At 39.1% G+C, this 20,962-nt stretch overlaps 1 protein-coding gene across 1 annotated transcript in view; it reads left to right on the forward strand.

Moving 5' to 3' along the window:
- The window catches only part of LOC119784672 (protein ELFN1-like), a 167,062-nt gene extending 146,731 nt beyond the window's left edge, over positions 1-20,331 (forward strand). The window contains exons 4-7 of the mRNA XM_038286850.1: positions 6,837-7,533; positions 7,614-7,767; positions 16,157-16,323; positions 17,973-20,331. Coding sequence (XP_038142778.1) covers positions 7,250-7,533; positions 7,614-7,767; positions 16,157-16,323; positions 17,973-20,040 — 2,673 coding nt within the window. The 5' untranslated portion in view covers positions 6,837-7,249 and the 3' untranslated portion in view covers positions 20,041-20,331. The remainder of the gene's footprint in view (positions 1-6,836; positions 7,534-7,613; positions 7,768-16,156; positions 16,324-17,972) is intronic.
- Positions 20,332-20,962: the final 631 nt, after the last annotated feature.

The following is a 20,962-nucleotide window of genomic DNA, read 5'->3' on the forward strand; positions in this document are numbered from 1 at the left end:
ATGAAATGATGAATAGCTACTCCATTCAGGATAGAAAAAACAGTGGCCCTTGAGGTCCAAAATTGAAATCCAAAAATATTAATCATGCTGCTGCACTTCGGGAGGATTTTTTTGTCATGAACCGAGGACAGATGGACCCAGTATTCAAGGAGAGACAGTCAGTAGGAAAGTTCAAAACGTTTATCAAATAAACAAACAAAATAAAAGCGGAGCTGTGGCTTGCAGACACTGCAGGCGGGGGAGCGGGGTACCGCCCAATCTCAGACACTCTGTAGTGGGAGAAACACAGGTAAGTGACCACGATCATCGGACAGAAGATTATCTGAGTTGGTCACTTACCTGGTTTAACAGTCCAGACCAAGAATGTCCCCAGGTGCTGCAGTCCCAGAGGTCATGCTGGAAGCCGATCCTGGTCAGGGATCCAGAACAGACAGGAACAGACAGAAACAGGCAGAATCCAGATCAGGCAGGAACAGAAGCAGGTGGCAGGATCCAGACTTCCAGGCATCCACAGACTTCCAGGAGGGTTCAGAGTCTCACTGTGACCAGAAGCATGACCAGGTGGTCACGCACAGGAGCAGACAGGATCAGGTGCAGACAGGCAGGCTCAGTGGAAGAGGGTAGCCGAGACAGGACGTGGAACCGGAACTTGAAGCTGGACTTTAAACTGGTCTCCTCCCTGGAGCCAGGCTTACTGGATAAAAACTGAACCTCCCCACATATTGAGCCAAAAACCCAGAAGACTCCGCGGGGGAGGAACAGTGGACGATCAGGAGACGAGACAAACACAAAAACCCTCTTTCCACTGGCTGCTAGGATCCAGGACAGGAACCATGAACTAAAACTGAAACGACAGACTGACAGAAAGACAAGAAATGATCTGGCACTAAATGCTCAGTCTGAACTGAATATAAACCAGAGGAAACAGGTGAGAAATGTACATTTCTTAAAAATTTAAACTTGCATTATTTTCCTTTCAGAATTATGAATTCCTTTTTTTTGGTCTACAATGCATGGGATACATTTTATTGTATTGCCCTGTTTGATGATGATTTCAATCTGTTATATCTGTTCCTTATACTGTTATTAATATATTAATATTTGACATATATCTGTACAATGGGAATAGAGTGAAAACAAAATACTTTTCCTTCTTTTTGGACACAAACCTGACCAAGAAAGTAAATTCTGCCCGAAGTTCTAGGTTGTGACGTGACAATTGTAGATTTACTAAAGAATTATTAATGCCTTATATGTGAGCTACTCTCTTATCATTGAGTTTCTACAATCCTCCCTCATTCTAATTACAATTCTCCCTTTGTTCCACCTTAAAAACTGATCCAGATGACTCACTTCTATTTAGTAGACCCATCTCATGTGTCATTTTTGCTTTGCAAAATGGCATCTACATGTGTGTGAGTATAATAACACAAGGCAATTATATTTCTGTGCTACCCATTGTCAAATACCTAATATGATTTGATCTATGCCCCTAAACAATGGAAAACGGGGAAAGAACAGGACATGTAAATATCAGACAAAATCAAGACAACTCATCAAAAAAAGAGGAAAGAAAATTCTGTCATGATACCTATTAAAGAAAAGTATCATTTGAGATTTTTGTACTGTTTTGAGGTGTCTTAGAGGGTTTGAAAACCTGTTTGAACAAATACATTGTTTTCCGGACATAAGAGCAGATCAGCCTTTCCATATTTTTCCAATCCCAAAAAGCCCCAAAACTAACAATTATTCAAAGCACTTACAACTCTCATTTTTTGGTCTGATGGCTTGGAACGTTTCGATAGAAAAAGGCTTATGTATTTTCTAGAATCCTGCCAGAAATAGAAATGTAGAGAGTAAACCCTAAAACATCTCTAAGTAAAACTGTTTTAAAACAAACAGTTTTGGAAACACTGTAATTGAATAAAGTCAGAGGTAAATGTGTGCTAGTTTATATGCCTACAGAGCATTGTAAATATGTTGTTGTTTCAGATAAAACAGACCCTATTGTTTGCAGCCAGAGCTGAGAAACTGCGGTCATCTCTGGTTGAAACGATCCATTATAGTTCATCTCTAGATGCCCTCCTGAGAGGACCGTTGTGTTCAGACTGCATTGCTGTTTGATGAGGGGGAAAAAACTGCTGAATTCCTTCTTTGTTTCAAATGTGTCCTACCAGCCACTAAGAAGACATTATGCAAATGTCCTTCATGGTGACGGAGAGAAAGCTTGGACTTCAAACAAGGTGTTTCAAGCAGCTTAGAAAAGAATGTTCTGTGAAGAAAAACATTAACTGTAGTCTGTGGTTTTGTAACTTTTTTGAGTGCAACAAAAACACATAAACCACTGAAAGAGAACCTCTTTTATTCCCCTTTAAAATTGCAGAAATGTCTTGTTTTACATTTATATGCCATTTAACCAGAGATACTAAAAAAGCCATCTGGGACACCATCAGCCTGAGAATTAAGAACGACCCAGTGCTTCTCTACTTGACCGCTGCTTGAATAAAATATGAACCGGCTGAAAGGTTAAGCTTGTATAGGCAGTCAAATGTCTTAAATGACTCTTTGCTTACTGTTTAAGATGGTTAAACAGCTCTAGAAACTACAATACATCAGTCTGAAATGATAAAGCAGATGAAGATGGTTTTGCCTGTCAAATCGCAACATGTCTTTGTTCCTGTTCCATTTCCTTTATTGTTTGTTGTGCTCTTTATGGTGTCTCCTTGTCACAAACACTCAATCACCCTTTACTTGGAAGTGCCTCTTGCTTTTTGATATCTGGGATATAAACACAGGTGTTTTTCATGCTGTGAAGAAAGATACAGGACACAAACTTAAAGACAGAAAGGGCAGAAGCAAAAGCACAGTGTTCTGCTTTCAGATTACAGAGTACAGAAATTACGGAAGCTGTTTAATTTTCCAACAGTGCAGCAGTAACAGTGCTTTAGGGATGTTAACCTGGAGGTTACAGTATTAGCTCTCCAAGTGGCTAAACAGTTACACAGTATTGCATTAATGAGTTTCTTTCATCATTTTTTTTTATCATTTCTTTTTTTCTGAAGCACTTTGAGATTTTTATGTGTGAAAAATGTTTTCTATGCGTATTTGTATACGTTTTCTTCATCTTCTAACTTTTTCCCCCACTCTGTATTCTGTTCTTTTTCAATTCTATTCTATTTTATTCTATTCACCACATGTGGTACCACAGGATCAGGTCACATGTGACTTTGAGTTTGCCTTTGACTGTCATACTGATAATGTTTAACTATATCTGCTGAATGAGGAACCCAACTTCCAGAAATATTGCTAACTCTGCTCTAAAATATAACTGATACAAATAAATTCTTATTGTGATCCTGTTTCTTTTATTAAGTAGTTATGACGATTCATTACTGAAACCTTTTTTGGGATAAAATGAGAATCTGGACTTAATTGATTTTCTGACAAAATAGCCACTGAGCTACCAAAGGGATTCAAGGTAGGTTGGATTTTGGCTTCTGGCGATCTAAAACAGTGGTGCGCTTGTGCATCATCGAAAATTTCTGTGGAGAACAAGAAAGGCTGCCAATAATCTGAAGGCCAACAGTTCAGATTTCTGGCCTCTCATCATCATGTGGAAAACCACAGGTCACCTTTGAGTAAAAACCTTTGTAGAAAAAAAAAAGGCTGTGCTCTGGTGAGTAGCATCAAATAGAGTTAGACATATAACTTCATCACCTTAAAAAAGTTGTCCTTACAAATGAAGCTTCCTCCTTGCAAAACCACTACGGATGTTGTTTGAGTCCAAACCCACACAGGCACTCTACTTAGCCATCTGTCTTCTCCCCTCACCTCCATCATTTTTCTCTTGATGACTTTTAGCTACATTGGTGCTGCTGCTTTGCACATTGCTTCTGAATAGTAATGAGAGTACTTGCTTGAGTGTGTGACGCCCCACTACACACTGAAATGAAGAGCTGCGGGATGCGTCTCTTTGCCTGTGTTTATGTGAATAGCCGTGTGGCTGTGTGTATTTATGAGTGTGTGTCTCTTATTAATGTGCTCATATTTCTGCCTCAGTCATAACCTGCCCAGGAGGAAACCCATCTCTAAATGCTTCTCATCAGTCACACAGAAGAAAGGAAAGGGGCAATGTGGTGAAGTAATAGTATGTGTTTGGGTGTTATTTTGTACACAAAAACATGAAACCACACATTTTTGTGTAATTTGTTATACTTATTGTATTGGTTTGGCCACTAATATAAATTTCAATATATAAACATCAAGACAGCTTACAAAATTTAATGAATCTCTGTTAGCCAAACATCTCTTATTATACCTGGTGCCAAAATAGTAGTGTTATTTAAGGAATCTTTGATTCATCCTTGAAAATGCTGACTTGATCACATAATTATTTAAACACCTCTGAATCATGGGCACTTTTAATAAATATTTAGTTTTGAAATAGTATTTTTTCAGCCTCTTTTTTGTTCTAAATATAATGCGTAAATATAATGGGGAGAAATTCTCGATGTTCTGCTGCGTTTGAAAGGGGGACATTATTAGGATGTCAACAAATAATTATGAAAAATGATCAAATTTCAATGAATGTTTTTTCATTAATTAATCCACTTGTTTTTTTTTTTAAATGTGTCTATTTGTTGTTGCAAAAGTTATTATTATTTTTAGGTAAATAAGCATAGCAAGGTAGTGACTTGATCATCTAAATCATGCCACATGAAATGTAGCACACTGTTGTTGTGACTATTACTAAAACAAATATAATATTCTGCCAATTCTACATGACATCATAGCAATATTCCTTACCTGTATAGTAAGCTTAAGTCACATAGAGTCTCTTCTCCTATGACAGTTTGTACCTTTATAAATTTTTTAGCATGACATGACAGGGAGGTAAAGCGGTCATGATGCCGAGTGCTGAAATATTCCACAGGGCAGCTCTCCACAGCTGAGACGGACCAAGTAAGCACTGTGAGCTGGAGCGTAGCAGGCAGCCCAATGAATGATGCAAAATGGAAAAGAGGACGACAGCTTTCTAACAGTTCCTTCTGTGTGTATCATGTTAGCTGTTACATGTGTATTAACTGCAAAAATGCTAAAATGGGGGCAAGTGCAAACATATCTCCCTCAGTTGGCCTGTACTGCCTGCTCCTTCATCTCTTCTTTCAGTTGACATTACTTGCCTCGTTGCAAAGAGGGGTCACACAGGAATCAGCCTTCCTTGCATCTCATTCTACAGTGACTGCTGGGTGTTCTCTTTATCTCTGCATCCTTCCTGCACCCCATGACATTCTCTACGGTTGTTTACCTAAGCTTAACCCTTGGTCAGCAGAAAGACCGTTTCCTGTGCCACAGTGAATCCGCCTGTTGTGTGTAATATGCTGGCAGCAGTTCGTACCCTTCGCCTGGTTGGCTGGGCACAGAGTTTGTCTGATGCTGTTTGAGAGGAAGTCTCACCATCAATTATAGAGTTAGCTGACCGGGTGGGAGAGCTCTTCCAAGTTAACATAATCTCACAAACACATATGCCATTTTTCATTTGTGATATTAGTGAGGCTGAAAGCAAAACATATAAGATTTAATTAATTTAGTTGGTATTAAAAGATAAAAGGTTAACATATATCATAAACCAATTTTAAAAAGGTATGCAACAGCACATTTTGCATTTCAGTTTATATTGTGCTTAATACTAATAACCAGGTTGGAACACTGCAGATGTGATGCACCCACCGGCTTATGCGCAGAACAATACAGATAAAGGAAAAAAAAAAACTAACAGCTTTACTATAGAAACATGTAGAGTGTCCTAACCGTACTCCTATGAGATTAATTAATTTACAGTACACATCGTCTGTTTTTAGTTTAGTAAAAAAAAACTAAAAAAAAAAACTGTTTGTAATATGTAAAATACATTCCAGGAAACAGGATCTTATTGGTGGAAATCATCTGCAGAATCTGCACATACTTCATACTTAACTTTAATATCAAAGTGATATATCTACCTAGAGGGATTAAATTTAAAACAAATGTATGCTCCCCTTCTGCCATGTAGTCTCTGATCTATGTTGGCACATCAGAACCTCCCTGCTTTTCAACTCATCTGTATTCTGCAGAAGATAAAAATCCAAAAGAAGCATTTATGGGGAAGCTAAACCCTTCACTCATTCTCAAACTATTTCAACTCCATGATGTTGGTTACTTCTTGGATTTGCTTCTTTTCAAAGTAATTCCTCAAACACAAAAAGCAGTTCATTCCAATCTCTGTCCAGAATTTTGCTTATCAAACCAGCTTGCCACATCTCTTTCTCTCTAACCGTCACCATCTCTCCTTTCATTTCACTGTTTGTTGCATTCATCTCTTCCCTTCACACACATTTTTACTGGGAGATCTGCTGCGAGCCCCCTCAGCCTCTTGATCCATCATACATCAGATTTTTTTTTTTCATTTTAATTCCCAGGAAGTGTTTTATTTGGAGCATAGAAATTCATTAGAAACAGTATCTTGAACTCTGCAATTCTTAGTAGGGCCAACCAAATGCCCTGAGGCTAATGGTGGAGCAGCAGTATAGAATGTGTGAATTTACAGCAGGAATACCCTTTAAAAACATGCAGGTGTGATTTGTATTCATTTCATGATGTATTTGGAGTTTAGAAACTGACCACTGAGTGTGTCTGCTGCATCTCTTTAAGTCAGCCAAGAGGGAATATTCTCCCTTCTCTCTAAGCGTCTCAGTAATGGGGCTGAGATCATTGTGTCTCACAAACAAACGCCTATGTTTAATTAGAGATCCTTGCCTAACACCCTTATCTCTTTTGCCTTTGTGTTTTCTCACTAGGGACAAGTTCTCAAACCAAGGGAAGTCCATCAAGTGCTAAGGGAGAATGAGAAGAGACACCCATCGAATCAGAGATGGCCACAGAGGACACGAAAATCAGTCTGGCAGCAGGACAAATTCAACTTGCCAATTTATATTGGAAATAATTATTGTGAACTTTATATAGGGATAGATGCTGCTTACTTAGACACACAACCTGCCAGTAAAGTGCCAACTCCAATTGTTACACTCATTTCTACTCCAGTATTCTAATTATCCCTTCAATAAAACCGAGAAAAAGGAGAAAGCAAGAAATACAAGCATATAGGAAACAGAGATAACATAAAACATCACTTTCGATACAGAGATTATTTCTAGTGGAAATAAAAAGAATCCTCTTTTCAATGGCTGTGGCCTACAGGAATAAATGTTAAATGGCAGGGATCTTTGGTTGGATTTCACCGTCAGATATTGTAATGACATCCCAAATGGCCCAGACATCAAGACAGCTGAGAAATAACAAGGCTGGTGGTTCTTCATCCGGGATCTTATCCACAGCCAGCTCCTTCCTCTGCTGGCTTGCTCTGCTGTCACTGCTCCGACTACCGGCTGTAACAGCTGACTGCTGGCTTATCGAAGGGGAGAAAGGCTTTGTGTGGCTGGCCATCTGCAGTATGAACCAGCCTCCCTATGAAGCCATTCCCTCCCAAATTAACAGGTAAGATAACACTAATAGAGGAAAGCTTATTTCTCATTTTAATTGTTACTTTTGCTGAATAACTTCACATCTATTTACAGCACAATTGTGGATCTGAGGCTGAATGAGAACAAGATACGGTCAGTGCATTATTCCTCGCTCAGTCGCTTTGGAAACCTCACCTATTTGAACCTCACCAAGAACGATATCAGCTATGTGGAAGATGGAGCATTCTCAGCGCAATTTAACCTGCAGGTGGGCACAGATATTCAATAAATGGACACGTCTGTATGTGCAGCACAGCAGTGTACATAATTACAATGCATCACATTCCATAACCTATTATTAACCTATATTCTACATGTGCAGTGCTTACATATATGTCCTCACTATGATGTAGAGTTCTAAATGTTTTCTTTCTGTTAAAAAGCTTAGGTTCAATTAGATTGGATGGAGCGCATATCTACAAGTTACAGGATATATTCAAACATTTTTTTAAATTTTTACCTTTTTTATGTCCACATGAAATATGATTTAAAAACAAATATAGAGTGATTATTTTCATTGTGCTCAGGATTAAAACAATAAGTAAAATATATTTAAAAACTTATCAAGAGAGAAATACATTAAATTGTCAATTTCCTGTTCATTGAGCAAATAACACTCAAATGATGGCAAAGTTGATTAAAGTGTGTATGTGAGATTCAGTTGTGCAAAAAATTGGTAAACAGATTAGTTTGATTACCTGCTTCCATAATCATCGCTATACTTTTTTAACCTCATTAAAATTCATGTTTGACTAATGACAATTATCATTAGTAGCCAAATAATACAAAAGTAATGATTGGTTAAAACCTGACTTAACTTATCAAATCAAACTTTATTTTTAAACATTCTCCCCTTATAATATCTACTCAAAGTATGTTGAAAAATCAGGAGAAAAGAAGCATACTTAACTGTATGAAAGACATTTCACAGAATGAAAAATACGACGTGTCTTCAGCCGACCTTTTATCATTTTCCTGCTGACCTTCAAACACAGGTGTTCATTCCAGAGACCTGGACTGTAGACAAATAAAGGGCTCATTAGTTACTCAAAATCAAGTAAGAGTAAGCAAGGAGGTATATGGGAGGAAACTGGAGAGCATTAGTTCTCCAGATGCATCAGAACAGCAACAGAGTGGTTAGGGATGAAGATCAGAGACTTCAAGCAAAAAGAGGATCAAGCAGGTGGAAGTCAGGATAGAGCCAATGAACTGAATGCATTATTCCATAGGTTCAGTTTAGGAAGAAGCTCAGCATCCTTCGTTTCTCCCCACAGTCAGACATGCCACCTTCCTTTGACCCTTCTCGTGACACCTTTAATGTTTTATCTTGCCCATTTTCCATGAGAGGGAGGCATCTGGAGAGACTGAATTGTAAGAAGTCACCAGGTCCTGATGGTGTCAGCTCCAGAGTCCTGATGGGCTGTGCAGAGCAGCGATATGGGATTCCACAGCACCTCTTCAACCTTAGTCTGACCCAGGAGACAGTTCCAGTGTTGAGGAAGACCTCCTGCATTGTTTTAGGGCCAAAGAAAACTTGGCCAACAGTCCTTAGTGAATATAGACCTGTTGCCCTGATATCCCACATCATGAAGGTCCTGGAGAGATTCCCTTTGTCCAAATGAGCAAACAACCAGCAGCTGTCAGGACCCCTATAGAGTGAAGAGGGTAACTGTCTAATAAGGTAATCAGCTGCACAGAAAGACCACAGGGGACAGTACTTTCACCATTCCTATGTACTCTGTACAACTCTGAATCCCAGAACAAGACAGTGTCCTGTCATCTGTGGAAATACTTGGATGACTCTGTTGATAGTTGTATCAGAAATGGAGAAGAAGCTCATTACAGGGAACTGCAATTTGTGGTGTGGAAACAATAATCTTATCCTGAATGTGAACAAAAGAAGGGAGCTGATTGTAGGTTTCAGAGGAAACAGGAAAAAGTTAAATGCAATTATTAGAGAAGAAGAAGTGGAGGTGGTGGAGGAGTAGAAATACCTTGGTGTTCACCTGATGAACAGGCTTGATTGGAGATGCAGTGCTTATGTCTGAGACGGCACGTCTTTAGGAAACTTAGGTCCTTCTGTGTTTGCAGCAAAATGCTACATATTGTCTATAAGTCTGTTGTGGATAGTGGGATCTCTTCTGCCATCATATGCTGGGGTAACAGCATCAGAGCAAATGACTTAAAAAAGCTCAATAAGCTAATAAAGCAATATGTTTCTATCCCGGGAACCTCTCTCAAACCTATGGAGATTATTTCACAAAGAAGAATTCTTCATAAAATGAACCTTATGAATAACAGTGAGACTCATCTTCAGAATATGGTTAATCACAAACTGTGGCTGCGTATTGACATTCACCCTAAACCCCTCATTAGCTACGTTTACATGGACACAACTAATCGGATTGAAGGCCTGATCAGATCAAAAATGTTTCATGTAAACATGTCAGACTGAAGATTCTAATCCGATTCGGTCCGATCGGAAATAAATTTAATTCCGAAAGAGAGAGGTGGTTTCTGCCGATCGCCATTCTGATTGGCGTCCATGTAAACACCCATTCGGATCTTAAGAGTAAAATAATCTTCACTGCGCATGTGTGCGACGTCAGCGTGACGTTTTTCCGCCTTGTCAACAACAGGAAACCACCGGTCGCTCTCGCTCTTGTTGTGAACAACATGGCGGGAGGAGTCTAGGAACGCCGACTTATACATTCAAGTTCATTTAAAGCTGCAGGAAGCAGGAATTTATCCTCCTCCTCTTCCTCTTTTCTCTCTCCACAGCCCACTCGCTCTCTCACGCCGGTTCAATCGCTCATTCTCTACATTTTCTCTCGGACATTTCGCTGCCAAGCGCTTTTTTCCTCCTCTCTCCGTTTTTCTTTCCGCTCACTCCGAGCGCATCGTTTGTCAGGCCTCCCAAAAACCAGACGCAGACAGAACTGCCAAGTTTGGCAGGAAGTTCTGCGCATGCTTAAAAGGTTTAATCTGATCCAACGCTTGGTACATGTATACACACGTCATGATCGGATCATTTCATTTAGTGTCCATGTAAACGGAGATTTTGAATTTCTGATCAACCAAAGTTTGGATCGGATCGGTAGCTAATGACTATAGAGCAGGGACTATATAGTGAACTTGATAGTAAACTCAGTTAACTAACCATTCAGACAGACGATCACTATTTTTCACTCTCACATGACTCTGGTAACCCCACACAGTGCCTGTACCATCTTTGTTCTTTTTCGCCCCCGAAACAAATCCCATAATGCTTTGCAAGAAGAGCTCTTGCAAAGCAGTCTGGAATATATCTGCTCGTCTACTGACCATGGTTGATCACTACTTTTCAAGGTGCATTGTGGGAAACATTGAGTTCACTACTTTTTTCATCCACCAGACATTCAGACACTCATAAAATGTTGTAAGCCCTATATATTGCTCTATATTAGGGCGAATGTTCGAACACATGTCTAGATCAAAGGTTTCTCTAGACCTGGCGCATAACACTAGATCCCTCCTACCTACAGCTATAAACATACATATGTATTTGGTTTTTAGTTTGAATCCCCATGACGTGTTTTTTTTTCCTGCATGAAGCTTGAAGGCTCTCTGGAGTATGACTTTGCGGGTTCTTACACCAAACTACTACTAATATTTTCTTTCTATATAGTCAGTAATACCGACATAAAAACTATAGAGACATGATCCAATTTAACACAGGTACAACACAGACAAAAACCAACTAAGCATGTACAGTTTTTCTGATATATGTAAATGACTTTAAATCAAAAAGTTTAATTATTGTGAGGAAACCAGGGTGGGCAATGGAAGAACATTCAAATTCCACTCAGAAAAAATAACCAGATGGTGATTTTCTATAAAGTGAGCCAACTACACAGCCGTTCCTCCCACCCAATGAAACCAATTTATTTTATCGGCAGCAGGCTGGAATTGTGACTGGGACATAAAACATTCTGGTGACAATGTTTGAATCAGCCATACAAAATGCTGCCCATGCCCAGAAACACTTATACAGCCATTTTACAAATCATTAAGTTTCTATTCTGCCAATGTTCACTTTAACTACAGGTCAAAAATAAAACTAAGAATTCTGAGAAAAAATTGTGAAACCTGAAATGTCCACATGGCTTGCTGAAGACCAAAGGTAATGATCCTGAATTTTCCAAAAAGGGATTGATGAAAAAAAGGATGGCATAGTTCCACAAAGAACATGCTGTTTTTATGAGGAATATTTTCACCGGCTCCACAAATTGTAGTCTTAAAGGAATAGTACACCCAAAACATGATTAGCCTTCATTTTCTACAGTAGTGTATAGGATTTCCTGAAAGCCCGCACATGCGCGATCACGACGCTACGGAAGCTGGCAGACCAAACCAGCGCATTCAGCTCGGCAAAGAACTCATGCTCTTCCTCAACACTGAAGTCCTCAGACATTTTTCTTTTGTTGGTCCTTTCTTTGCACAGGTAAACAGCACATTTCTTCTTCTACGCTTGCATTATTGGCAGAGCAGACGCTGAATGCGCACTTTCATCTGGTTTGGTCTGCCGGCTTCCGTAGCGTCGTGAACGCGCATGTGCGCGCTTTCAGGAAATCCTCTACACTACTGTTTATGCTCTAAAAACATTCTAAATGACTTCGTTTCGAGTAAATTCTGGATGCTACCCACTCAGGACACTTGGAATACATTGGACGAGCAGTATGGAGGAATATTGACACGTTTTTTGTGGACTTTTATGGACCTTTCTGTCTCGGTCACCATAGACCTCCATTATTTGAATGTCAGCAGACAGCAAGAAGCCTCCCAGATCTCCAGATGCATTTGAGATATCAAAAAAGTACTCCAGAGTGTTGTTCAGCATGGGGGTGAGTAGAAAATGAAGGCTAATCATGTTTTGGGTGTACTATTCCTTTAAGTAAAAGTAGTGCTTCATAATACTATCACGGAAGTAATAGTTAAACGTAACCTAAAATATGACTCAAGCAAGAGTAAAACAATATTTAGTAAAAAAGTTAATCAAGTAATGAATAACTTATCTCGTTACTACCCATGATCATAACAGCAGATTTAATATTTTTGAGTTATAAAAATCAAAATCATCTTACAAAATAAATAGTTACAGTATGTTAGAGTATTTGAAATTATAGTATACTGTGTACTGAGTTATCACTCGACCTCAGCAGTAGGAAAATAACTAATAAGCCTTGAGTACAAAAAAAAGAAAATGTGTATCTCAATGGTGCATTTTTGTTTAAAACAAGCTTGTGTTTATTAAGTGAAGTTACAATGGATGGAGTTGCTAGAATGTTTACTCAAGTAAGGGTAGTGATACTTTATCATATTTTTACGGACAATCCTGTAAAACTACTCCTAAAAGTACACGTAAATGTAACTGAGTAAATGTAACTAATTACTACCCTCTGCCAACTACATGTACACAACAGCATAAAGAAACCTACATATACACTAGATTTCTGTCAAAAATTACATAATTTTAAAAATTAATTTATTTCAGATATCAGGTTAAACAAGTAATAAAATGATGTAGATTCATGCGTTTATTTTAACTTGTTCTATTATAACTTGTTGTTGAATTCCAACGATTAGTTTACTTTGACAATTTTCAGAGTTAAAAAGACACAATTAATTACTTTTAATGTAGCGATGTTATAATCAGGTTATGGCTGACTCAGTCATTCGGGAGACTGCTGACCTGTCAATTCCCTCCCTCCACAAGGAGGGTCTGTCCATACTCTGCTAGAACAGAGAATTTTGTTCTTTTTCCAAAAATGGCACATTTTGTTTCTCTTTGAGAGTTCTCGAGCTTGTTTCTGAACACATCATTGAGGCAGACATTTTTATCTAGCCAGAAACCTTAAGTAGATGTAGTTGAAAGTGGCTTATATTCTAAGGGGTTTCATAGAGTATCTGGCCATAATCAACTTTGCACAAGGTAATTGTTGAACAATTGTTAAACGCTTATTATTCACAGGGAACAGTAGGTTTAAACAACGGTATAAAAGGACCTGTGCACTGTTATCAAACACCAGTAATGGCTGCTAAAGCAAACATTTTTTTTACAGGAATATTGCTTGAAAATTGGTTTTAAGGCACACCCAACAAGGTTGATTTACATCACACAATCATCTCTAAGTGTTTTAATGACATTTCTTTAGCAAACGATTTGCTAATGGTGCTCTTGGATCTCACGGCTAGAGCAACGGATGAAAACCAGAGCATAGGCTTTTCAGTGTAAAGTCCTACGTCTCTAAAATACTTTTTTTGTGTGAAGATTGGTAACTCTACCTCATCTTGTCCTGATGACAAGGCTTTATTCTTTGACTTTTTTCACCCCGTACCTTTTGCCAGTGGAAACTATTTTCCAATAAAAATGAATTTTATATTCCATTTAAAAGTCTGTATCCTAGACCAGGGAAGGATCTAGGATTCCAGGAGATCAGGGGCTTAGCCCTGAGGGTGAAGATGAGAGTGTAGACTTTCTGGTAAATCCAATTTTCAGAAATTTTTATCCCCTGCTATCAGCCAGTTTCCATTCTCTTATATCACCATTGAAAAATTATAAATACACACTACCTGTTGGAAAGCTGTGTTTGGGGACTGACTTTTATTTCTGTCAGGCTTAAGTGACAGAAGTTGGAAAAATATTCTCTTGGCATTTAAAAAAAAAAACATAAACAGCTTAAAACCGACCTAGTCTATTTATTTATTTGTTTTACAATTTTGCAAACAACAACTGCTGATTAAAGTGGATGTTACAACCATGACATGATTATATGAGTTGTTTTTACCGAGATAAAAACTCCTCATTCATTCATCCTAGCTTTAGTCAGCACCAATGAAAGTATCACTACCTACATTAACACCATGGTATCATTGTGCTTGACCAACCAAAAAACCGGCCTGACTTAAACTTTATAACATTTCAAAGACTTTTTGTCAGTATGAAATCATAACGAAATGTTGCATAGTGTTGGAAGCTGGAGAAGTACCTCTCTTCTCCAGCAGAGTCCGCCGTGGATCCTCCTGAGCAGAGCCCTCTGCACAGCTGCTGCTCGTTACCATCATCAGGAGGACCCACTACTTAAGCTGTCTTCAGACCTTGCCTCAACGCCGCAGTGTTGAGCCAGTTGGTTAGAACCTAAACCTAGAACCTCTGAGAACTTAGTTTGCTCTGAATCCTGACAGGATCCTAATCTTGTCTCTGTCTTTCCAGGAAAACCTGATCTTCCCTTGCGAAGCTCTGGAAGAGCTTAACCTGCCGAGCCTGCCCTCTGAGCCAAACCTGAAGATTACCTCTGGATTCACATGCAGCTCTGGACCAAGAGCTGGAAACCCAAAGTCAAGGTCTGCTACCTTCCTAGAAGCAAGACGCTGAAGCAGCTAACGGACTCTGCTAACCAGACTCTCTCCAGTTCCAACAACCTTCCTCTCCAAGTGCTATTCAAGGACCCTCAAGGTACAAACCAGAAACTATCTAAGGACAGTCCTCTAAGAACCCAACTAACTAAACTGTCTTCCTCACAGACTCCGGTGAACCCGTTTTTTCCCTGGACCAGAACCTGAACACATTACCTCTGAAATTGTATTCAATAAACTCTGTGAACTTTTCAACTGTTTCCTGCCTCGTGGTGTTCTGCATAATTGGGTCACATTCGTGTACCGATCATGACACATAGACTTAGTTTAGCAAGCAGGTTCTTGTATTATATTTAGAAATACTTCTAGAAAATATGAAAGATCCTCAGAAGAAAATATGTACATAGAAATGTATTCAATATTAAGAAAATACATAGCAATGCAGAATGCAGTGTATGTTTGCATAGCACTGGGAATGTTGTGATTTTAAAGTAGTTGTGGGGGAAATGCATTGCATGTTGACAGTAATGATTATCATTGGGGCACATATGGATTTTCTACTCCTCACCAGCATGGCCCTGTTGGATAGAAAGACAACATCCCAGGAGTAAAGCAGTGCAGATAACACCATGTTGTCAAGTTTCAGGGCATACTTCCTTTATGATTTATTTATAAATTTATACCCTTAAAAGAAGACAGATCTAGACTGAAATACATTTCAATCTAGAACATAAATACATTAATAAAATCATACTTGAAATAGTATTTTAACAGAATGAGCATGTATGAATTAAGGACAGGACACAGTTTTTGTGTGTGTTGGCCTTATATTCATTAAAGTAAAAGATGAAAACCCTTTCTGATTGGACTACATTTTGGGAAACAGTGAAATCAAGATAAAAACAAGAACTTCATTTATGCCTTTTCTAAATATCCTTTGTTTCACTAAGTGGAACAATAATGAGTCTTCAAGCTTTCACACCTACCCAAAATGCTGGAGCAATGCCAGAAGCGAAAAAGCAAACAGGACAGATCTTGTTAAATTTCAGTGCAGCACAGAGGCTTAGATCACAATGTGAAAAAGTAGCTGTTCTGAACTGTCAGCTGTTTGTTCTGTATGTTTGCAGCTTGTCGCGAGCAACGCCTGGCGCTGTCGGGCACTTCAGAGATTAGGATAATCCCACTTGTCTTTGTCTCACCAGGTTCTCCAGATGGGCTTTAACAAATTGCGAAACCTGACAGAGGGGATGCTGCGGGGCCTGGGCAAGCTGCAGTATCTCTACCTGCAAGCCAATCTCATCGAGACTGTTACACCCAACACCTTCTGGGAGTGTCCCAATTTGGAAAATATAGACCTCTCTATGAACAGGTACCTTGTGCAGCTTTGTTTGTAAATGACTAGCAGATGAAAGAATGCTGTAACTGCACTGAAAAGCAGTAAGCAGAGAAAATGTCTTGAAAGAGAACTATTTTGATCAATTATTCATTCAAATTGCCTGATGGATTTAAACATTACTTTGTACACGTGTTTTAATTTGGTTGAAAAAAATGCTGAAAATGTAATGTTAACTGTAAGATTTTTGACAGTTATAAAAAATGGCAAACATTATTATTTTTTAGATATACAGATCTAATATAATCTTTTCGTTTAAACAAATCAATTCATTTGTTTAAATACTTTCACCTTTTAAGGCAACCACTGTTTTATAGGGCAAAACCATTCAAACTTTTCTTATAAGATGAGCCCTTACTTTTTAGTCGTTGCTAATTTACTGAGACTATTCTAATACATAGATTGACTGTTTAAAGAATTAATCAGTTCCCTGCTTCAGTTTTTCTAACCATTGAAAACACCACACCTAAGAGGTTTCCAGTTGTAATGAAAACAAAACCTAAAGAAAACTATATTCTATATAACATGACAAAAGAGATGGAGAGCAAGATTTAGACAGATGACAGGTAGACTGAACAAAGAACAGCAACTTTGATTTGTTTCATCATTTTGGGCTGTACTATTTCTCACTTTTATTGCATATGCTGGAATCAAAACTGTTGGTTGTTTTTTTGTAGATCTCAGTGTGTAGTTTTAGTAATACTCGCCACACTTACTTCACTAATCACTAACATGAGAAGGTAAAATTGTTAAAATGTAATCCTGCATTTACTCCTCCCTCTGGTCTAGTGTATTCATCAGGGGACTCATGCCCTTGGAGCACTACATGTTCCCTAGTTAGAATCCCCTGGGACCTCCACTGTGGATTCCTGATCAATTACATTGTGATATACAAAGCTGCAATGACAAATAAAAATAGATTTTTTTAGTTATTACGTTTGGAAAATAATGAAATTGCTTTTAAATACTGTTTTATGTGTTACCTTGTAGTTTTTTGCAAAGTGGCAGATCAAATAAATTCAGCATTAGAAAACTTTACAAAAGTTGAAAACTGAAAACTGAATATTTTATTCAACCTAGTATTCAATTTTATTCAAATTGAATAGTAGGTTGGTCTGAGGTTTGTTGGCTTGCATGTTAAACACATGCTTTGAAACTACAGAAAAAAAAAACTTTCAGAGAACTTATGCAACTAAATTTTTTTTCTTAGAAATCTTTTTGCTGCTTTTTTATGTTTGGCTCATATCTGATCGGATTGTTACACTGCCTATATCTGATTATCATGTTTCATTTTGCAGGATTATTCTCATTAAATGTGACTCTTAAGGGACTGCAGACAAATATGATGCTCAGTATAACTAACCTTTAATGCAAGGACCCTATACTATAATTCCTATAATTCCTGTTCAAATCAGATCTAAGAACTGTCTAATAGAACGTAATGTTGATTAAGGACATCAGATAAGACAATACAAAAATAAATGGTTCTTTAGAACATGTGAAATGATTTTAGGTACATTTTGAGGAGAGATTTCAAGAGCTCTAAAGTAATTAAGTTTAACTGCATAAGTGCATCTATAATTGATATTGAACTTAAATTTTTATATCTGTATTTCCAACTCTAGGATCCAAGTTCTGGATGGAAATTTGTTCTCTGCACTCTCTAAGCTAACGACCTGTGAACTCTACACCAACCCCTTCAACTGCTCGTGCGAGCTTCTAGGTTTCCTGCGCTGGCTTGCTGTGTTCCCAAACAGAACCAGTGAACGGATGGTGTGTGACTCCCCTCAAGGATTCTCTGGCTACAACCTACTTAGCCAGAACCCTCGTATGCCAGCTCAACGAAACGCCCTGCATGTGCTTAATCTTGTATGCACAGACGATGGCAGTAGCGTGACACCCTTCTACATCTATGACTCCACCACTCAGCTGCCAGACTTTGCCTCCCCGTGTGGACTGGATGATTGTGCCTCCGGGACCGCTCCCGATGACGTGATAAGCCTTGGTCCCATTTTCCCAGATTCCAACCCAATCATAACAATAAAACAAGTTCAACATTCAAGTGCAGTCATAACGGTTCAGCTTCCTCATCCGTTTAAGAAAATGTTCATCCTGATGCTATATAACAACAGCTTCTTTACTGATATCCAACATCTGAACAAAAACAGTGAGGATATAGAGCTGAAGAATTTGAAACCTAACACAGACTACACATACTGTGTGGCTTCTATACGGAACTCCTTAAGGTTCAACCACACTTGTTTAACCATCTCTACTGGTCGAAAAGCTGGGGCTGAGAGAATACGAAATCAGTCATCTGCGACTCATTACATCATGACAATTTTGGGTTGTCTGTTTGGTATGCTACTCATTCTTGGCTTTGTCGTACACTGCCTGAGGAAAAAGAGGATCATGGAGGAGAAGGAGAGAAAGATGAGTAGAATCCAGAGGACTTTGATAGAACTCAAATATGGTGGGGAAGGGGATATAGAAGGAGGTGGTGGAGGATCTGTCTCACAAAAGCTTGCTGCAGGGGAAAGTCTGTCCAGAATGCCCTACCTGCCCCAGGGAGGCGAGATTGATCCGTACAAGCTTCAGGAAGTGATAGAAACTCCAGGACACAAGTCTGCCAAGCTGAACTACATGGAGGTCAGAGGCTCTGGCATCGAAAAGGAAAGGGAAAGAGAAAGAGAACGAGAAAGAGAAAGGGAGATGTCACCGCAAGCAAATCCCCAGGGCTCTGTAGCTGAGATCTCCACCATTGCTAAAGAAGTTGACAAAGTCAACCAGATAATTAACAACTGTATAGATGCTCTCAAATCTGAGTCTACATCCTTTCAGCAGGGAATAAAGTCTCCGACTGCAGGTGGAGGTGCTGTTTCAACTGAAGAGCCACAGTTGGTGCTTTTATCTGAGCAGGGAGAGAGGGGAGGTGAGTTCCTCTCTCCTGTCTACAAGGGAGGAAGAGGCGGAAGAGAGGACCGGTCAAGAAGTTATCACCCCTCTTTGCAACGACACCACAGCATGGAAACTCCTCCAACAACCAAACGGCCAAGTACCTCCTCCTCTCCTGGTTCTGCACGGAGCCCTCGCTCTTTCCGCTCAGAGGGAGGGTACCACTCATCAGAGTCCCGTTACATTGAAAGAGCCTCACCAGGAGAAAGGGGAGGAGATGCCATCCGTACAGTCAACCCAGCTGCAGCTATATTGCGTGCTGAAGCCCAGAGAATCCGTCAGTACAATGAACACCGCCACTCCTATCCAGGATCTCAACAGCATCTCCAAGAACTTCAGCACCATCCACAGATCCTGCAGGAGCTTCACCACCACCCAGGAGGTCGCAAACCTTCTGTGTTGGATCCCATTACTCTAAATAGGCAGGCTAAGCAGCGTGAGTTAACCTACTCCCAGCTGTCGCAGCATTACCCACTCTCACCCCAATACCACAACCTCAGTTATTGCTCAAGTCCTGAGGAAGATGAGGAGGAGGAAGGGCTCCTATGTACCCCAACTCTAGGGCTTTGGGAGAGGTTCAAAATGCACCGTAAGAGGCATCGGCAGGCATCCTTAGAAGATGAAGGATACGTGGCAGCCGGGCACGCTCTGAGGCGGAAGGTTCAGTTTGCCAAGGATGAAGATCTTCATGACATACTGGACTATTGGAAGGGTGTGTCTGCCCAACAGAAGGCTTAATCCCATATGTGAAGTTGCCAAACACATTGTACCTAAAAAAAGACTGCAATTACAACACACTGATATGTGGACATTATCATCAGACATGTAAATATACTCAAACAGCTTATGGCATTTACAAAAATGTACTTTGCACATACATGTTTATACACACAGACACAACACACATAGTTTACACAAACTAAGCCTTTTCCTCCCAAAACGGATGAGGACCAAACTAATATACGTATTATATTGAACAAAAATATGAATATATTATTGAAACTGAGATACTTTTTGTAATGTAATGGAAATTATTGACGTTAAGAATAGAAACTCCCTAAATGTTGTTGGAAAACCCGTCTTGAACAACCAATGATGCTTTGGATCTTCCTTAAGTTTCTAAAAGCAGACTAAAACTTCACTAACAGAGCCTTATGTATTGCTTTCATGGGAAAGTTGAAGCTGCATTATGGAGTGTGATACACCAGATAAAGAGGCAGTAAAAAAAATTATGTACAGTACCATTCTGCAGTTTTCAAACACTCATCAGGGGAGTAAAAGTCATAGTAATCTTTGGCTTTTAATTATGTAGTTAGAATTTAATTTTGCTGGGAGGGATTATTATACAGCACATAAGTTGACATGTTTAGTGCATTTTTTTCTGATCCAGACAGTAATGAAAATCAACAAATGGGTTAAAATACTCAAAATGTAACAATCCATTGACATAATACCCCTGTACAAGGGGTATCTACCAATTTCAAGAGTAATTCTAATTTGATGTTTGACCGCACTTCTTGTAGGAAATGGTAGATATAGCAGCTGCACAATAGTAGTAAGATGACTACAGTAGTTTCATTAGCTGTGAAAATGTCTATGACAATATCACTTGCAACAATATCCACAGTGTCCTCACTTGCCTTTATTACAACCATGCTTC

This window comes from Cyprinodon tularosa, unplaced genomic scaffold (assembly GCF_016077235.1).
Source record: "Cyprinodon tularosa strain WSP-4 unplaced genomic scaffold, ASM1607723v1 ctg231, whole genome shotgun sequence".
NCBI lineage: Eukaryota > Metazoa > Chordata > Actinopteri > Cyprinodontiformes > Cyprinodontidae > Cyprinodon > Cyprinodon tularosa.